This window comes from Salvia splendens, chromosome 14 (assembly GCF_004379255.2).
Source record: "Salvia splendens isolate huo1 chromosome 14, SspV2, whole genome shotgun sequence".
NCBI classification, from domain to species: domain Eukaryota; kingdom Viridiplantae; phylum Streptophyta; class Magnoliopsida; order Lamiales; family Lamiaceae; genus Salvia; species Salvia splendens.
This window is the reverse complement of record NC_056045.1, coordinates 16,945,741-16,960,270: the sequence shown is the minus strand read 5'-3', so window position 1 is coordinate 16,960,270 and position 14,530 is coordinate 16,945,741. Positions and strand designations below refer to the sequence as shown.

The following is a 14,530-nucleotide window of genomic DNA, read 5'->3' as shown; positions in this document are numbered from 1 at the left end:
TGAATCTAATTTATATTGTTTGCTGCTTAATCCGTAATTAAGATCACAGCGCCGAGGCTATAACATGTAAGCTTGTCCGGTTACCCGCCACAGCCCTCTCAAGCTCACACGCAAACTTTTCCATGGCGTTTGCCGGTAAACACATGGTCACAACCACCCCTTTCTTATGCGCTATCACATAGCTCACAACTCCAGGAACCAGATCCCTGCACTGCGCCGGCCCGCCATAAGCCGCCGCGCCCCACCCGTAGTCCGTTTCTCCCAAACCCGCCCGCGTGAAATCCGACACTATAAAAGTCCCCCTCTCTACAAAACCGGGCCGCCCTCTCATCGCCATCAGATCCGCAGCTGATCTCACGTACTCCTCCGTCGCCTGCGCCTTCGAGCTTCTCACCAGCTCCACCGCCTCCCGCAGCGACAGCCTCTCCCTCGTCGACACGGCCGCGGGGTAGACGATGGCGTTGCCGTAGTAGCCCTCCGGGAGCGGCGGATTGAGCCGCTTCCGGCAGTTCACCATGCATGAGATCCTTATCACTTCGTTGGGGTGTAGAGGGAGCGAGATTGTCCGGCAGCGCCACGTGCAGGCTGCCGCGATCTCGAAGGTGGAGCAGCCGCGGAGGTGCGGCGGTAGGATGCTGCGGAGGGCGGAGATGTCGGTGGCGCTGAGGTAGAAACTTCGGTCCACTATATCTTTATCAGGTGGAGTAGTAGTGGTGGAAGTAGTGGTAGTGTCGCCATATTCGTGGTGTGTGCATGACACGCGCGGGGGGTTACGAGCGCTGAGGAGGTGTCTTTCCCAGACGGGCCGGGTCAAAGGGGCGTCGGCTCCGTGGGCAAACTGGGCGACGACCGACAAAAACTGGGCCAGCCCTCCCGCGTCGGCCATGGTGTGATTCAAGCGGATGGCGAACACGAACCCACCACATGTAAGCCGTGTCACCTGCCTCGTTAAACACGTTTAATTCATTAAGAAAGATAGACAAGACAAAACACGACAAGAACACAAATTTTAGGTCAGATAACTCCAAGATATATAGAACAACTATCTATTTTAACACTTGTGTGTTTGGGAATGAGATTAGTTAGTATTTCCTCTGTAGAAGGAAGATGACAACCCTTCCTCGGACGACATAATATTTTATGCAGTGTTATTCTGTTTTTTAAATGGAGAGAAGAAAATAGAGTAAAAAAAGTTTCATATTAAATATTGCCTCTGTCCGCCAACAAATGTCCCATTTTTTATCTACTCAGATTTTAAGAAATTGTAAATGAAAATGATAGAAAAAGTTAGTGGAATGCGAGTCCCTATTTTAATATATTGGTTTATAATAAAATGTGAGTGAAATGAGTTAATAGAATGTGAGTTTCACTTGCTAAAAATAGTATTAGCGAACAAATGAAAAAAGAAAAATGAGACATTTAATAGTGGATGGAGGGAGTAATGGATTATTTTGGTTGGAACAAACTAAAAAGTAAAATGGATAATCATCGTTTAACGGGGGAGTATTAGAAAGCAATTAATTAATAGCTACCTGAATAAGCAACAATGGGCAATTGATGAGACCAGCAGTGGATGGGAGATGGTGAAGAAGCTTATGCAAGTATGGGAAGGGAGGATAAAGGGCATCACCCAGGTGGTGCAGTGCCACGTCAGCGTCGGCTTCGACAAACACCACCCCCTCTCCGGTGCACTCCACTACCAGCTTGCGGTTGGGCCGCTCCCTCAGGCGTCCCGCCAAAGGGTAGTACAAAACCAAGGCCTTGGCAATGGCTTCACGTATCACTTTGACCGGGTCCTTCCCTTGGGCCGAGGGGCTTCTCCGGTAAAACTGAATCACCGGAGTTTGGGCACGGAGGGCCCCTTGGTCGTCGATGTCCGAGAGGAGTTTAAATTCTTTAGGCGTTTCCGTTTCCGGGGTGATCAGCTCTGGGGTTTTTTTCACTACTTTGAACGTTAAAATTTTGGTAGACTCCATGTGCTTTTGTGTGTGTGTGAATTAAGGTTAGTATGCTTTATATGTGAGCTTAGGTTGAATATGTATTTATAGAAAATGGTATGTTATGAATGGATAGTTATGCTTTATGATACGTCCCTATAAATGGTTAGAGACTCAGACCGGTAAGGGATAAGATTATTAATCTAGTACTCCGGTCGGTGGAGAAAATTAGGGTTCATTAATTCAATATTTCGGGTTTAATTAATTCTTATTGTATTTAATTGGTCACTTTTATTGTTGAAGAAAATTAATTTGAAATATTGATTCAGATTCCACAAATAACAATAGTTTATTTATACTCCCTCCGTCCGCGATTAAATGTCTCATATTTGACCGGTACGGGCTTTAAGAAATTGTTTGACTTTATGTAATAAAGTGTGTAGAAAAGTTAGTGGAATGTATGACCTACTTTTATATGTTGGTTATATAATAAAATGTGAGTGGAATGAGTTAGTGGAATGTAGGTCCACTTACCAAACATAGTAAAAGTGAAATGAGACATTTATTGGTGGACGGACGGAAAAAGAAAAATTAGACATTTAATGGCGGACGGAAGGAGTATTTTTATAATAAATATGTATAAAAAGGTATAATAAAACTGTTGGGATCGTCAATTGTTCATTAGTTTGATATTATATGTTTTGGGTGGAACCAAACTCATACGGATTTATTTTTGGCGGGTTTCTTTTTAAGTCACCCCAAAGGGCCTCAAATTAATTAGGGTTGGATAGCATTTATATACTAATCCAACATCATATTATCCGCTTTGGGTGGAGGCAAGCCTGCACGGATTAGTTTTTGGTCACCCTCGAATTAATGTATACTAATCCAACATTGGTTATTCATTCCGATGTGAAATAGGTTTGTAACCCAACAAAAACTATATCTGAACAGGTTGGAACACAGAAAAAACATCACGTTCCACATGTTAAATTAACGGTGGATTGTCGATGGCATGTGAAAAAGGTTTTATGTTTGTTGTATCGAAAGAAATAGAGAAACCCACGAATGAAGAAGAAAGCTTGTACTAGACGTTGCTCAATATGTAACTGTTTCATTGATTGTAAAACTGATGCACATTGGAAACCATATAACCTTTCAAGAAGGATCTAGAATCACTTTTTAATTAATCTAGTGATCACATTATCAAATCACTAAATTAGCAACATAAGCAGAACAAATTGAGATGTTCACTGCCACGTAACCGTTAATTTTGTGGTCCTGCATTTAATATATTGATGGATTTTATGAAAGATTGTCTTTCATTGAACATGTGTATTGGAGTAGTGGTCCATGATGGTATATCTTATCGCCTAATTCGTGGTGATGAAATGATTGAATTTTCAAAAGAGACATAAGCTATGTTTAACGTTAATCACGTTGGAAATGAATAAAATGTTGTTTGACTATTGCAAAAGATCATACGACTCAATTGTGTCATGTATATTTTGGAACAATTTGAATAAACTACAAATGCACTTGTAAAGGGATAAAGAAATACTCCGTCCGCGAATAGGAGTTCCATTTTTCCATTCTAATCCGTCCGCGAATAGGAGTTCCGGTTCACTTTTATCATAAATGATAATAAGGTCTCACATTCCACTAACTCATTACACTCACATTTCATTTAAAATTAATATATACAAGTGAGATCCATATTCCACTAACTTTTTTCCACTCCCTTCTTTTTAACATTTCTTAAAACACGTGCCGCTTGGAAATGGAACTCCTAATGGCGGACGGAGAGAGTAATTGCCTACAATCAAATTTAGATACAAGCATATATTATAATGACATAGCCATATTTCAACGTGATGCGAAAAAAAGTCAAATTACATTTTTATTAATAACTTATAGGAAATCATTTCATTCACTCTTAATTAACTTGGGTACTTGAACTGCAATTTACACTTAAATGTTGTTTAAAGTGTTTCGAAAAATTTCGAAAGTAAACAAGTCAATACGGCTGATCAGTTTTAATTAGCTCAACTGATACATAAATTAATGTATATTTATGCTTTTCAAATTTTATTTTTTTAAGTTTGGATTGTTTGAATATTCTATTGTTGTTATATGTCATATTTGACCACTGACTAAAACAAAAATACTAGTAATAAATTTAATATCCAATGATTAACTATATACCTAGGCATAGTTTGATAGGTGGGCGAAACTATCCTAAATAAAAGTATAACAATACTCACCAAGTCAGAAGACCCCCCCTCCTCAATAACATAATTATGGTTTGCATTTCAAGCCGATTATGATGATCCGGACGCGCAATCCCAACTAGCCGACCTATACAGCTACAGCACCGGCGGAAGGTCCTCAGGTATGGTAAGTGAATTAGATATATATTTCGATTCACTATTTTCCTTTGGTGATGAAGGTCCTACTCCTCCCGCCCAAATCGACGTCCTCGATTGGTAGGGAACCCACGAGAAAGATTTTCCTATCCTTGCGTCAATGGCCAAGGAGATTTTTTCTGTTCCGGCTTCCACTGTCGCCGTCGAGTCTGCTTTTGGTGTTGGCTCGCGTGTGTTGGATGAATCAAGAAGTAAGCTCTCGGTGAAAAAATATGGAAGTCGTGATGTTACTTGATGATTGGGCCAAAGCCGACGTCAAAGAACAAGAAAATGATTGGGATGATCGTCAGGAGGGATCACAAGATGAATTCACCGGGGATGAATCGTAGGCCAACCGTCAACCGTCGCCGGCCAAGCCAAATAGGTATGTAAGGTAAGAGAACTACGTGTGGGCTTTGATTCCCTTTTGCAAATGAGCATTGGGGATACGTAGGCACCTCAACTTAAATTTTAAATTTAAGTTGAGCTCAAGTCTTTTTTCCTTTATTTCTTTTTTCTCCATTTGTTCCTACTTTAAAAATATGCAAATACAATTACATAATTGTATTTTTATATAATCTATTCGATGAAGTAGATTTCTCTATACGGCTAAATCCGGGAAACTTTTGACAATTCTACTATAATTGTTGATTGTTAGACTAAACTCAACATTTAAAGTTGAATTGCTAAAGGTGTCCTTAATTTAGTTATGTAGAAAAATCTCCTTCGCCGATTAAGAGTATATATACTTCGATTTGTAATTGTTGTAACAAAGATAATAGGTTATTGGAATCTTGAATTTAAGATGCCCGGTCAATGAAATTTGACCAATGATAAATGTGCCGAGACATATAATTCTTGGAAATTAAATGATATAGCGTCGATCTACGTTCCGCGTAGATGACCGTAGTATATTCACTTTCTTAAATCCGATTCCCGGTGAGTGAGAAAAAGTGGAATAAAGTTGGTCACATTGTAGCTTTTAATAAAGCTATAAGATTAAAGCTTAGGGAGTAATTAACTATTGTTAATTATCCCACATAGGAGATGAGACATATCTTTTAATGTGTATTTATTAAATGACTTTACTACACTTAATAATTATAGTGGACTAAGATGGGTTGAAGAAGCCCACACGCGCGCACACGCGCGCCGAGCCGAGCCGAGCCGTGTCGTGCCCTTGCTCTTGCTCTTGCCCTTGCCCTTGCCCTTGCCCTTGTTCTTGTTCTTGGATCTTGGATCTTGGCAATTGGTCTTTGGGTGGTGCTTGGGCTTGTCCCTGGACCCAAACTTAATGTTTTGGACCAACGCTTAGTCAGCGAGACCAGTGGCATGACACATCGTCAACTATAACGCAGTCAAAGTCTACGAGGCTGCCACGTAACGAAGTCCACATGTGACGGATGAACTAGGCATGCATAGCGTCTAGATTCGACGTCGACCACTCCAGCTTTCAAACTCGTAACGGCTGGCCGTTACAGCCACGCCATGATGAGCCATGATGACAGCCATCAAGGCTGAGTTGACCCCTGCAGTGGACTAGGCCTATAAATAGACTAGTCATTTCTTGCATCAACATAGAACATACACACAAGCATCATACTCTCTCTGCATAGTCTTTCTTCCAAAGCTCTGCCCTCTCCTCTTCCAGTTCGCCGGAGCTCTGCTGATAGCGGTGCTGCTTCACCAGAGACGCTGCCGTTTTATCTTTGGGGACGACATGTCAAACCGAGAGCACTATCGGGGCGTATCTCGTTTTGCAGAAAGAGGACTTTCCTCGACTCGGCTAAGTTTTGATTTCCAGTTTTGGTTTCATTGTAATTTTCAGTTTCAGTTCTTCCTTCTTGGGTTGTATTACGTCCGGTTTTATTTATCTCTTGTAATTCCAGTCATTCCTCCAACATAGGTTTCATGAGATATTCACTCTATTATATAAACCCGAATAGGATTTTAAAAATGACACTTCAACTCTCACAAGAGTTTTTAGAGATAGGACTATTACAAAATACTAAAAGTAGTCCACTTCGAAAGAAGGTTTTAATCCGCCAATATGTATGGAGAAATATACCTTCAAATATTTAGTGAGTTTGGCTAGAAATATAAAGAGATTGGATTTCCGTCATCCTAAAACTTTTAGCTAATTAAATCCATCCAATTTAATTAAGGTCTCTTTAAGGAATATTAATCAGTGTGGCTATCGTCATTAATATTAAATCGGCATTTCGTATCCGAATTATATAATTTGGGTTCCTTGTTAATTTAATTAATATTTCGTGTTTAAGATATTTTATATCTATTAATTATTTAAGCTTGTTGACATTGCATACTATAATTAATATCTTTCATAGAGTTATGATAAGTCGTATTCTAGGCCTTGGTTACTGGTCAGTATAATGTGCATAATTGGAATATATCTGCAAAACAGTTTCTAAAGTGTGCAGGGAGAGTGTTCTAGCCAGTATGGGAATGTTCGGATAATTCAGGTGAAAAGGCGTCAGAAGAGTGTAATACTGACCAGGATGCATGCATGAAGGCTCGAGGTGGAGAGGAAGGATAGCTGGGAAGATCAACCGTAAGCAAGGGGCAAAAGAGTCATTTCATGAAGAAAGTCTACCCTAAAAATCAAGGGAGGCCTCCCTATAAAAGGAAGCCACTTGGAGAGAGAAAAAAAAGAAGAGAGAGGAATGAGTTCATTAACTCATACGCTTAGTTAGCAATCTCTTTTCGGTAGATCAACCCTTCAGCATTATCCTTCATATTCTCATTCCTCGCCACACCCATGGTCACCTGAAGACCATCAGTTCACCGGAGTTCCACATCTTTTCGTTCCAGTCAGCGTGATCGTAGTGTTAACATTTTCATCGCCCGGAGTGGCAAAACAATCTTTACTTGCTTTCTTAGTTAATCGCACTTTGTTTTCTTACGTTGGATCTGTTGCACGTTCAATATTTACTTACTTTGAAGTCTTAGTTGCGATCCAAACGATTTTATGATACGAAGCTATTTTTCTGCATCGGTTCTTGTTTGATTTCGTTCTTTTCTGCCTAGATAGCTTAGATCCAGTTGTTACGGTAATTTCCAGTTGTTGCGAGCATGTTTTCATTTCCGAATTGATTGATCTGAGTTTATGAGTTCAGTTTGCTGTTAGATTTTAGATCTGAAATGGTTAAGTGTGAAGGCCCAGTTTACGTAGTTTCTGCCACCTTCCATGTCACCCAGTAAGTTTAGTTGCAGTTTCGGTGTTCGATCTTTTGATTTGAAGTTTTAATTGTAGATCTGTGTTCATGAAGTTGTTAATCTGCATTTCTATGGTGATAAGTCTGGATTTGCTGATCTGAATTGATTCATGTTGAAGAAGAATACATCTCCATCCACTTTGGGACCACTTTTGCTTTTTAACCACTTTTACTTTTGTCCTTTACTTTTCAGCTGTTACTTTTAAGATCTGTAGGCCTAGTCACCTAACTACCTTTTTTCCTCTGATATTCCGTTTAGCCTTTTATAGTAAACTCGTACTTTCCATATGTTTCTGAAACATCATGTTCCCCACTCTCACGTACACATCCGTCTGTCAAACATCTCTCCCACCTCTTAGTCACTAGAGTACCATCTTAAATTCCAGCCTAGATTAAGTCTCAACCCAAAGCGTGGTAGCTAACCAAACCTTCCAGAATATCACCACGATACCAAAACGCATCATCACTGTGGGATTCGACCATTACGTCCACTATACTAGTCAGTAGAAGTGGGTTGAGGAATTTTTGATACCAGGTTCAGGCTTAGCTGGGATTTCCATCCTGATCAGTAGGATACATCCTTTGCTCGAAACGACACCTGACACAAACCTGCACTTCCAAATGGCGCCGTTGCCGGGGATGAATGTCGTTATTAGCTGTTATTGTGTGTGATACTTTGGCATATATATTGTTCATAATTTTTTCTCTTTCTTTTTCTTTCAGTTTATGAGAAGCAGTTCGGCTCCTGACCATCGGAGATCGGAGATACTTCAGCGAGGATCTATACTCGTCACCACTCGATCTGGCTTGTTAACTGCTCTGTCTGACACAGGCACGAGTAGTGACGAGGAGAAAGACACCATAGAAGGAGGAATACCAGAACAGGTACTACAGTTGGAGGGTAACCCAAGGAGAATGGCAGACCACAATGATGACGATCCAGAGATCGAGACGCTGAACGCGCATACCGAAGGAGAACCACCGCAAGCTATAGTAGTCACTCCGGGGCAGACAACTTGTGATGTGAAGCCCCATGTTATTGCAATCCTGCCCACGTACTGTGAAAAGAGCTATGAAGGCCCTTACGAATTCCTTCATGAGTTCTGTAAGATTTGTAGGGCACAGAGAAGACCAGCAGGGGCAACCGAGGATGACTACAGATTGAAGGCTTTGCCGTTCGTTCTAAAAGGGGAGGCTAACACCTGGTTCATGCGACTGCCCCCCAATTCCATTGAGAGTTGGGCAGATTTCAAGTCGGCGTTCTTAGGGGAATTCTTCCCGTCATCAAAGACGAGCACATTGAAGAGAGAGATAACCAGTGTGAATCAAGGGTATGATGAACTCTTGAGTGATTATTGGGCGAAGTATATGAGTCTTTTGGATGCATGTCCGAATCATCGTATGACCGATATAGAAATACATCATACCTTTTCTGAGGGGATGAACAAGGCAACGAAAGACTTGGCAAACTCTTTGTCAGGAGGAAGTTTCACGCAGTTATGGGTCAGCGAAGCTAAAAGGGTCCTAGGGAAGTTATTGGGTGCAAAGAAGGAGTACGACAATTGTAGGGATGGCTACGGCAGAGAAAGAATTGCTAGTGCCTTGTCTACTGACCAGGAGCATAAGATAGAGCAGAAGATGGATTTGAAGATGGACGAATTGAAGAAGACACTCCTGAGCGCGATCGAGAAGAACGCACCACCACCTTCCCCAACTGGGAGCTACAAAGGTGCAGAGCAGGGAATTCAAGGGCCCGGCTATGATCAGCCTAATGATTTCGTCAATATGGAGCAAGTTAATGCTGCCGGGTACTACAATTCTAGTGGGCATTGGATCCAGGGAAGGCAGCGGGACGCACCATGGAGGGACCATCCGAACTTTCGATGGGGAGACGGGAACCAAAATCAGAACCAAGGTCAAGGTCATAACCAATACAACCCCCACCCGAACCAGAATCCCAACCGTGGCCCAGCAAATCCCGACTACCAGGCCAACTGGTCAGGAAGGAACCAACAAACCCATAACCAGAACCCACATAACCAAAACTCAAACCCTGTTTATGTACCACCCCACCAGAGAAACTTCCAAAATTACCAGAGTCAGCATAATCAAGGTTCCCAACATCAGCCGAACCAAAACCAGTTCCAAAGCCAGAACCATTTCCAAGGCCAGAACCAGAATCAATATCATCAAAACCAGTACAACCCTCCTGGCCAGTATAACCACTACCCATCTAACTAGAACCAGCAAAACTTCCAAAATTACCAACCCAACCAAAACCCCAAGTATAACCATCACCAAGGACCAAATCAGTCCCAATATCCTAACAGGTCGAGGAGATCTATGGAGGACATGATGGGAAAATTGCTCGCTTCGCAGCAAAGTATCAAGGGGTGAGTTGCAGTCCAATAATGAAGTAGTGCAGGGGATGCAGAATGCCCAGAAGGAGCATAAGGCGAACATAGACACGATGAATATGCAATTGGCTCAGCTGGCGAGTTCAATGGGTGAAATGAAGGGAAATTCAGGAAAACTCCCATCTACAGTCCATGTTCCTGAAAAGGCGAACGTGAGCAAGGTCACATTGCGGTCCGGTACTGCCTATGGGGGACCCCAACCGAAGAAGTCCAACGGAGAGCCTAGTGGGACGAATATACTGAAGGATGTCGTCTCGGAGGGAGAGCTCAACAGACCTCTACCTCAGATGCAGGATCCATTCATTTTGGATAAAGCACCATTGGAAAAGAATGAAACAAGAGGCGTACTGCCCAGGAGAGACCCTCCTAAGGAAACGGAACCCACGAAGGAGGCTCCAGCCCAGAATGTACCCAAGGAAAACTCCGGGAAGACTGTTGAAGGACCGACTGAAGAGGCGAAAGAAAAAAAACCATTCCCTTACCGGTTCGTGACCAAGAGGAAGAAAGAAAACCCAGTGGATTACATGTCAATTTTTGGAAAGCTGAATATCACCATACCATTCCTCCAAGCCATGAAGCTACCCCCGCTTGGAAAATTTATCAAAGAATTCATAGCCGGGAAAGCCCAGAAGGATGGGAAGATCATGGTGGAAGGAATAACGTCAGCAATTGTGCAAGAAAAGCTACCGCCCAAGAGAGCAGACCCAGGTATGTTCACCTTGCCCATAACTATAGGAGATGTAAAAATCGAGCATGCAATGTGTGATCTAGGAGCTTCTATAAATGTTATGCCATTGTCAATTTATAATCGGCTGAAAGGAGTAACGTTATCTAACACTAGGTTAGTAATCCAACTGGCTGATAGGTCATGTATAAGTCCTGAGGGTGTGTTAGAGAATGTGTTGGTGAGAGTACATGATTTTACTTATCCTGCTTACTTTTACATGATCAAGATAGGTGAGTCTGAAACTAAGGAGTCTAACGGTATATTGTTGGGAAGGCCATTTCTTAGGACAACCAAGACGATTGTAGATATGGCTGAGGGAACAATTTGCATTGATTTTCACGGAGAAAAGTTTACCTTCGATATCAATGTGGCCATGAAAAAACCTATCGATTCTGAAAATCTATGCTATGTGGATGTAATTGACCCCCCTAGTCCAAGATTTTCTTGAGACTGAATTATTGCAGGAAAAGCTACAAGCATTGGATGTATATGGGCAGGCTGATGTAGAAGCAGCTGCATGGTGTGACCTGACAGTAGCCAATGGTTAACTGATGAAGAGATAGAAGGAGTTATTAAGGACTTCTGCCAGAAATCAGAAATTATTGGAGCCGCAGGGGCTAAGCTACCAGTCAGTACAGATGAATTTTCAGAGGGAGAATTAGAAAAGGAAGGGGATGCTGCAAGGAACCCTCTACCAGCAGACACACTTCTCCCACAAGTTGAATTGAAGAAGTTACCAGCAACCCTGAAGTATGCCTTTCTCGGGGATGAAAATTCATATCCGGTGATCATAAGCAGTAGCCTGACAAAGGAGCAAGAAGCAAGGCTACTGACCATCCTAGGCAGGAACAAGAAAGCAATTGGATGGAGCCTTACAGATTTGGTGGGAATAAGCCCTGACGTCTGCATGCATCATATTAGGCTAGAAGAAGGGGCGAAGGCACATCGAGATTCGCAGAGAAAGGTGAATCCCAACATGCGGGAGGAAATATTGAAGGAAATCTTGAAGTTGCTGTCATTAGGGATTATCTATTCGGTGCCCGATAGCGAGTGGGTCAGCCCTGTGCACATGGTTCCCAAGAAGTCCGGGATTCAGGTGGTTCAAAATGAGAGGAATGAGCTAATACCGACAAGGCTAGTCACTGGTTGGCGGATGTGCATAGATTACTGCAAGCTGAACGCCGCGACCAGGAAAGACCACTTCCCTCTACCGTTCATCGACCAGATGTTGGAGCGACTGGCTAAGAAGAAGTACTTTTGTTTTTTGGATGGGTACAACGGGTATTTTAAAATCTATGTGAACCCTGAAGACCAGGATAAGACCACCTTCGCCTGCCCGTTTGGAAGCTATGCGTACAGACGCATGCCGTTCGGACTTTGCAACGCTCCGGGAACATTTCAGCGATGCATGATGAGCATATTTTCTGATCTAATTGAGGAGTGTATAGAAATATTCATGGATGACTTCACAGTCTACGGAGACTCTTTCGACTCATGCCTTCGTCATTTGGATGCAGTCTTGGAGAGGTGTCGAGCGAAGAGCCTAGTCTTGAATTTTGAGAAGTGTCATTTCATGGTCACAGAGGGCATCGTCCTAGGGCACGTGGTGTCAGAGAGAGGTATCCAGGTGGATCAGGCCAAAGTGGACGTCATTCCAAACTACCGTTCCCTACTGACCAGAAGGAAATAAGGGGTTTTCTGGGGCAGGCGGGGTTTTATCGCCGATTTATTAAAGACTTCGCCAAAATTGCCCTACCCTTTACCAGACTTCTCCAAAACGAGGTGGAATTCAATTTTGATGATCAATGCAAGGCTGCTTTCAACTTGTTCAGGGAGAGGTTGATATCTGCACCCATTATCCGGGCTCCTGACTGGGAGCATCCTTTCGAAGTCATGTGTGATGCCAGCGACTATGCAGTGGGAGCTGTGCTGGGTCAGAAGATCGAGGGAAGAAGGTATGTAATTTTCTATGCGTCTAAAACTTTAAATCAAGCCCAAAGGAATTATGATACCACTGAGAAGGAGATGCTGGCCGTGGTTTATTCATTCGAGAAGTTTCGGCAGTACTTGTTGGGGTCAAAGGTCATCGTTTATACTGACCATGCAACCATTAAGTACCTGGTTACCAAGAAAGAATCCAAACCCCGCTTAATCCGATGGGTACTCTTGTTACAAGAGTTCGATGGGAGGTGGAAGACAAGAAGGGGGTTGAGAATAAGGTTGCGGATCATTTGATCAGGATAGTGCAGGATGAGAATAGCGAGGAGGTGCGAGATCAATTTCCTGAGGAACACTTGTGTGAAGTGATTTTCGCCGCTAGAAAAATTGACTGGGAAGGAGTGATGAAGCTTACTGGCCAGGATGTGACAGAAAAGAAAAGGAAAAAATAGGGCAGGAGCCATGGTATGCGGACCTAGCCAACTACTTAGTTTCAGGAGAGCTTCCAAAAGTGTCGAACGTCACCAAAGGTCAAAGAATGAAGATCAAGAGTGAAGCGAAATACTACTTTTGGGACGACCCGTACCTTTGGAAAGTAGGAGCCGATCAAGTGATTAGAAGATGGTTCCTGACTGGGAGCAGAGGGACGTATTGACGCATTGCCACTCTTTGGCATGTGGAGGACACTTCGGGCCCAGGAAAACGACAAGAAAGATTCTGGATAGCGGATTTTATTGGCCAACCCTCAACAAAGATGCCTACTAATTTTGTAGAGGTTGTGAGCGTTGTCAACTGACCGGTGGAATATCAGCACGAGATGAAATGCCACAAGTCCCGATCATTGTTTGTGAGTTGTTCGACGTATGGGGGATGGATTTTATGGGGCCTTTTCCCTCGTCGTATGGGAACTTGTATATCTTAGTAGCAGTTGACTACATCTCCAAATGGGTAGAAGCCAAGGCCACAAGTACGTGTGAAGCAAGAGAGGTAGCCAAGTTCCTCAAAAGTAACATTTTTAGTCGGTTCGGAGTACCAAGGGCCATAATATCCGATCAAGGCACCCACTTCTGTAACCGCACCATCGAAGCCTTGATGAAGAAGTACGGTGTGCACCACAGATTATTCAGCCCCTACCATCCGCAAGCAAACGGTCAAGCCGAGATCTCTAACCGAGAGATAAAGAAGATTCTGGAAAAAACCGCCAATCCTTCTAGGAAAGACTGGAGCGTGAGGTTAGAGGATGCTCTATGGGCATATCGGACAGCCTATAAAACTCACATAGGAATGTCCCCATACAGAATTGTTTTCGGAAAGATGTGCCACTTACCCGTCGGGATTGAGCACCGAGCATACTGGGCAGTACAGCAAGTAAATGTGGATACTACAGCCTGTGAAGAGGAAAGGAAGCTGCGGTTGCAGGAGCTAGAGGAACTTAGATTGGAGTCGTTCGACTCAGCGATGTGGTACAAAAAGAGAACCAAGTTGTGGCACGACAGGAATCTGAGGACCAAGGATCTCCATGTTGGGCAGAAAGTACTACTTTTCCAGTCAAGACTGAAGCTCATGCCTGGGAAGCTCAAGTCGAAGTGGACAGGGCCTTATGTCATCACTGCACTCCATTCTAATGGAGCAGTGGGGAATTCAGGGAGTCTTCCTAACTCTGAACATTTTATTGTGAAAGGGCATAGGCTAAAGGTATTTAGGGACAATAGTGATATGGCTGTGGTGGATGAGATTCCACTGCAACCACATACTCAGGTTTCATACTGACCGGTAGGATAGGGATTGGAATTCCACTGGGCTAGCTCCTTTTAGCGTAATTTACAAGTAGAATTCCAATTTTCCTAAGGGAGATGTAAATAGTGTAAAT

At 42.9% G+C, this 14,530-nt stretch overlaps 1 protein-coding gene across 1 annotated transcript; it reads right to left on the bottom strand.

Annotated features, from left to right (window-relative positions):
* On the bottom strand, positions 1 to 2,035 carry LOC121763620 (benzyl alcohol O-benzoyltransferase-like). Its single transcript, XM_042159680.1, has 2 exons — positions 1,533 to 2,035; positions 1 to 940 (listed from the first exon to the last, which is right to left on the bottom strand). Exons 1-2 carry the CDS (start codon positions 1,974 to 1,976, stop codon positions 44 to 46), a joined length of 1,341 nt encoding a protein of 446 aa, XP_042015614.1. The 5' UTR covers positions 1,977 to 2,035; the 3' UTR covers positions 1 to 43.
* Positions 2,036 to 14,530: the final 12,495 nt, after the last annotated feature.

Coding starts and splice junctions, on each gene's coding strand:
- LOC121763620 (XM_042159680.1), bottom strand. CDS start 1,976: ATGGAGTCTACCAAAATTTTAACGTTCAAAGTAGTGAAAAAAACCCCA. Junction 941..1,532: donor GCCCATTGTTGCTTATTCAG/GTAGCTATTAAT, acceptor TTAACGAGGCAG/GTGACACGGCTTACATGTGG.